Below are 5,852 nucleotides of genomic sequence, written 5' to 3'. Positions count from 1 at the left end.
TTGTCTTTTTTTTTTTTTTTTTTTTTTACTAAAAAGCTTTTACGTCGCAAAAATTTTTTGGGCTGCTTCTGGCATATTTTATAGCACCAGGGAATAATGTTTGCTTATTTTCTAATGCAGTTTAAAACATTAAACCAAAAATCTATTTGAAAATGGGCAGCATCACCTTTAACTTTGGCACCACTTTTAAAGACTCTGTCCAGATGTGATTTGCAAATCTTCTAGACTATGTATATTCTGCTTTAATCTAATGCTTTTTCAATTAATAAAAAACAAATTCCTTTTTTTCAGTTCAAGAGCAAACATCGCATTGTGTCATGATTACATTCTGCCACAGCTCATTTTTGACCCAGTGGGAACATATGATTTCCACTTAGGTAAACATCGCTCGTCTACTGCCAGCAAACACTGGGAAAAATACTGAAATGCTCCTTTGGCAACAGTGATTGGGTTTTCAAAGCTTGTAGTAAATCCAGCTGCCTGCTCCAAGACATGATTTATTTAATCAGATCTGTATATGTCCCGAAATTAGCCTGGAACAGGGAGTGCTTGTAGCTGTGACAGAGCAGAAACTGTTTTTATCAACATTCACTGCAGCTTCCTCCAAACACTGTAACTGGGATTCTTTGGCTAGGAATCATGCCACGAGGTCCACGAAGAATCTGAACATGGGAAAAGCCCAAGACTGCATGCTAAACAGTACTTTTCTGTCCTGTACAATAAATGTTGTGCATATATAATGTTCCCACAATGAGAGACTGCCATCCACCTCAAACTGCTATGATAAAAAAAAGAATGCTGCCCAAGGCAAGGTTGGCATGTTAGAGACTGCTACCAATAAAAACAGAACTGCTGCCTCAACAGGCTTTGTTTTAAGAGACTGCTACTACAAAAGACTGCTAGAAAATTGGAGATTGACATGTTCTCAGAGACTTCTGCTAATTAAAACAGGACTGCTGCCCTAACAGGCTTTATGTTGCAAGAAACTGCTACCACAAGGGACTGCCAGGAAATTAGAGATTGACATGTATCAAAGACTGCTACCAAAAACAGTAATGTTCCAGAAGACTATTAGCCAGAGGACACTGCCATCAAACTGCTGAGTTCCCTTTATTTGTAGAATTTGCAGCAAACCGTCTCCTTTCCTGGGCCAACATTGCCCTGTGACTCTGTCTTTTAATTGTGATGTAACGGAGCTGGAGAAATGAGTCGCTGCACTCAGCCCTGTGACAAAGTAGCTGCTTAGCTTTGTACTGTGCAAAAAGGATTTGGATGACCCTCACTTGTCCCCTTCAGTCTGCTTCGAACAGTGTGGCACTCTTAAAAAAATTCAATAAATGTTGTCCCTAAATAATGGCAGGCTTGTACACTGGTTTTGTTATACATAATCCCCTTTCCCCAAGGCTGAGATTGGTGGCAGTTATTAACCCTGTTTTGCTGACATCTTTACGCAGCAGCCACCAGTTCTTGTACTATTTTGTCATGTTGTAAATTCTGATCCTGTAAGTGGTTTGTTAGTTTTTGGATTTATTGTTGTCTGTTTTATAAAGACTGTAAATAACAAATACAAATGTTTGACCTTATTCAATTGTGTCAGTATGTCAAGGCCCAGAATCACATTAGTAGTGGCAAATAACATTATATTGAAGCGTGTGTCAATTCATATTCACTGTGCAGCATGTAAAAAGGTGGAAAAATGATCCTTGCCTCACATTAATGAAATATTGATTGAGCACAAAAAGCCATTCACATGCAGCTCTGTATCTTTCTAGGGCATTCTGAGTGCCCGCGTGAGCGATTCCTGGCACAAAAGAGGATGGCAGAGGGTCACCAGGGATATGAATTGCATTTGTTCTCCTTATTAGCTTGTGTATGGGTCCTTATTGTTCAGGGCTATTACAGTTCTCTAGTCTTACTTTCAAACCATCCATGAAGGCAGCGATGATAATCCCTTTAGCTGTGCTTATTACATGAATTCCTTCCTTAAAGAAATAGTTGCTTATATCTGTTAAGGTAGTTGGCAACATGTTAAAAGGAGATTTTGCTAGCGTCCCCCCCTCCCTTAAAGGAGGCAGCATCTTAGACAGGACTTGCCATGGTTTTCCATTTGCATTTATAAGGTCCATTTTTGTTGCATGATTTTCATTCATTTTCATTGTGTGCAATGTGTTTTTGTTTCAGCTAATGAATGGGGGAAAAATATATAGGGGGTGGGGACTAGTTGCCATGCACTAAAATGCATGAACATGCAGGTTACATGCATTTTCATGCGCTCCTACTGAAGTCTATGCAATGCACTATGCAGCACCAACATTGGCATCTGCACCTTTGTTTAAAGTTGCAATGCAGCGCATTACATAGCTGAGTGATGGTAGCATAGATGTGACCGTTTGTTCATGAGTCGCATGGTTCTTTGTGTGCATTTAAATGTCATAATCACAATATAGCCTTTTAATACTTCTAGCTACTTTCCCTCCATGCATGTGCAGGCAATATGGTTTGCATTATTTGACACCTTTACCGGCTTTCTTTGTAGGCTAGAGCATGAAATATTCTCTCCAGTAATTGATGTCCTCACAAACTTTGCCCGTGTCTTCCACAGCTACAGATTTTTTTCTAGATCACATATACTCAGCAAGGATGTGCTTAGGAAGTAGTATGGCCATATGCTCAACATTTTGACTCGGTCTATACCCAATTACCAATTATTTTAAGATAAAAGTAAGCTTTGTACCAGAGAGGCCACGCTTTCTTGAATGCAGTTAGTTAATATTTAAAAAAGCTTTCCTCGTAAATGTAAAGAAATATACAGTTTGACTTTTTTGTGTGTGAAGGTGGTTGTATTTTACATGATATGATATTTTAATGCTGCTGTTTAACTAATATTGAGAGTCTTTTGGTGTTTGTCATACAGGTTCCCTCGCCTTGCCAACCAGCATGGCTTACTTTGGAAGTTCCCAAGATGATGAAGATGTTGAGGATGATGATATGGAACTTGAGGACACCAAATTTTCCACCACTAACAGTTCATCCTCATGCCACTCAACACCTCGCAAAGGAAAATCACATAAGCATGTCACCAACGGACATGGTAACTGTCAATTAAACTACAACTTGATTTTAGTTACTAATATTAAAAAAATGGAGCTATATGTATATTTGTACAGTTACGGTATGATCAGGGTTCCAGTTTCACATATAGTCAAAGCTGTAGTGCATCAGTTCCCCCACTTCATTTTGTGGAGATCTGGGATTTTTGCTTAAAATGCAGAAAAGGAATTCCCAAACAAGGCCACCACATAGTACTTGTTGCTCACTTTTAAAAAGTCTGGTATTAGTAGTAAAGTTGGAAGTTTGACTTTGGTGATAATCGCAAGCAGGAGGAGAGGAAGTAGCATAGAACAAATTTGGGGAATCGGCCCTGTGATCCCCCATGTTAGGAGCTCTGTGTCTGCAATGGATTATTGAGCTGAAAGTAAATTATAGGAAAAGTGCACTTCATAACATGGAGCACTTATCCTTTTTTGCCCCCTTCCCCTTACCTAATAGATCCCCTCCTCTCCCTCCACAGATTTATACTTACTTGATCTGAAGCCCACAGGCTGTGGGGATTGTTTACATCCCAGGAAGCAAATGGCAACCGTATCAATTTATAACCAGCCTTTGTAGCAAGGTGCACATGGAAAGGCTTACAGCACTACAAAACAAAAATCCCCAGCACACTTGCCAACTAGCCTGCAACAAAACAAATTACCCTGTCTAACAGTATGCGTTAAAAGCAGAGGTTTTAGTTGCACAAACTTTTGGCCAAAAATATCTAGAAGCCACACTGCCTCGTCAAGGCACCTCTGTGAAGTGGGGTCCTAACTCTATTTGAGTCTCCATGTAGAGCATATTATGCAGTCGATAAATTTAAATGCAGGTGTACCTGGAGGTAGCCTACTCCTCAAAAGGTGCAGGGACCTCTGCTTTTTTATGCATACTGTTAGGCAGGGTAATTTGTTTTGTTGCAGGCTAGCTGGGAGGTGTGCTGGGGATTTTTTGTGTGTTTTGTTTACATCCCTGGGCACGCCTGTGCAGTATATACTTCTATGGGGCCCCCTCTATCTTTGTCCCCCAACGGAGTAATGAGCCATATAAACCTCTATATGGGGTCTACTCGAGGCTTGTATGCATCTGTGAAGGGGGAGGATGAGAGCTGTTAGGTCAGGGGTGGGGCAAAAATAATAAATGCACTTTTGTCTGACAGTGGACTATTTGGTTATTAAAGTAGACTGTTTGATTTCACCACAGGTGCATTGTTTTCTAAATTACATTGATCCTTTTTTGTTGTTGTCTAGAATTGCTCTTTCTAGGGAACTTGTGGCCAGGTTATGAGCATTTTACTATTTACATGTTCTTAAGAAAAAAGAAAACAAGCTTTGAAATTGACCTTTCTGAGCTCTGTAGCTGCAGGCACTATGGAATAGTTCAGCCTCAAAGTTCATAACAAAGGCACTTTGGTCTGGCTATAGTTAGCCTTGGCAGATATTAGCCACTCGGGAGTGCAGTGTTTTCATTAATTTGGTTGACTCTTAGAATTGGCATTGTAAGTAGGAGCAGAAAAGTACAACTATTGAAGCCAAAAGTGGAGCCTGGGTGTATAAGACCCACGAATGACTGTACATTTATAATTCCAAACTATGCATAGAAATAAAGTTTTTCAAATAACCCTATTGATGAGGTTCTCTACAATAACCTGTTCTTTACATGTGTATCAAAAACCATTATAAAGACTTGGCATTCCATTTAAATGTTCTATGACGATTGGTTTATTGTTGGCCAAGCTGTATCTGATCACCCACTAGAGTTTCCATATATCCCAAACAAGAAGCTCAGAGTTCTTCTTTATGTGGCTTACTAACAAAACTGCATACTTCCCAACTGTCCCCCTTTTGGAACCAAATCCCTTTGTCCATTTTTCCTTTTCGGTTGTCCCTCTTTTTGGTCTGATGTACAGATATCTATGAAAATGTACTATTTAATTACCAAAAGTGTTATTCTAAACTACAAACAAAAAGTAATAACGAAAAAAACCTATCTGGGTTTAACCAATCTTTATTGGCATATAATTTCTTAATGGTCTGCATAACGGGGGCATAGAAGGGGTGTATCTATTGCCTTAATGCACTGTGCTGGAAGGTGTCTCCACTTTCATCTCAGAAAATTGGGAGGTATAACACTGGTCACTACTGCTGTTTTTGTATGTAAAGAAGAGAAAAAAAAAGTTGCAAACAGTTGACAGCAAAATCAGATGTGAGAATACTGAAACAGATACTCTGAGATGAGGCATGCAGAGCCCGCTGACTGTACAGGGGCCTGCACCAAGCCGATAGTGTTTGTGGTTAAACAGTCACTATGTTGTGCTGTCCAGTAGTGAAAGCAGACTTGTCCAGGTATAATTCTACTGATAGTTCCAGGGTATGAGTAGCTGAATCTGCACTCAAGTAATGGACAGTGTAGTCATTTCTCATTACACCTAACAATGTCATTATGCTTCTTGTTTAATTTATTTGTTCGGTTTAAGTAGAAAATACATTTTTATATCAGTTAGAATTAACACAAGTTACAAATTCATGGTTGCTTATTTTTCTTTTTTAACCAGTTGACATCCGCGGTGTTAAACCCCCTTCCCATCCAGGCCATTTTTCAGTATTCAGCGCTGCGGTACTTTGACATTTATTCCGTCATGCAGCGCTGTACTGAAATTAATTTTATACCCTTTTTTGGGGACAGATAGAGCTTTCTTTTGGTGGTATTTATTCACCACTGGGGTTTTTATTTTTTTACTATATTAAGGAAAAATTACCGAA

General features: G+C 39.3%; 1 protein-coding gene across 1 annotated transcript in view; it reads left to right on the top strand.

Moving 5' to 3' along the window:
• JARID2 (jumonji and AT-rich interaction domain containing 2) overlaps window positions 1-5,852 on the top strand; it is a 156,917-nt gene that overhangs the window by 104,871 nt on the left and 46,194 nt on the right. Inside the window, exon 5 of the mRNA XM_018564793.1 lies at window positions 2,915-3,091. Within this exon, the coding sequence (XP_018420295.1) occupies window positions 2,915-3,091 (177 nt within the window). The remainder of the gene's footprint in view (window positions 1-2,914; window positions 3,092-5,852) is intronic.

Source organism: Nanorana parkeri, unplaced genomic scaffold, assembly GCF_000935625.1.
Source record: "Nanorana parkeri isolate BGI_ZX_2015 unplaced genomic scaffold, ASM93562v1 scaffold783, whole genome shotgun sequence".
NCBI classification, from domain to species: Eukaryota; Metazoa; Chordata; class Amphibia; order Anura; family Dicroglossidae; genus Nanorana; species Nanorana parkeri.
Note: the sequence above shows the minus strand (reverse complement) of the source record. Positions and strands in the feature narration are given on the sequence as shown.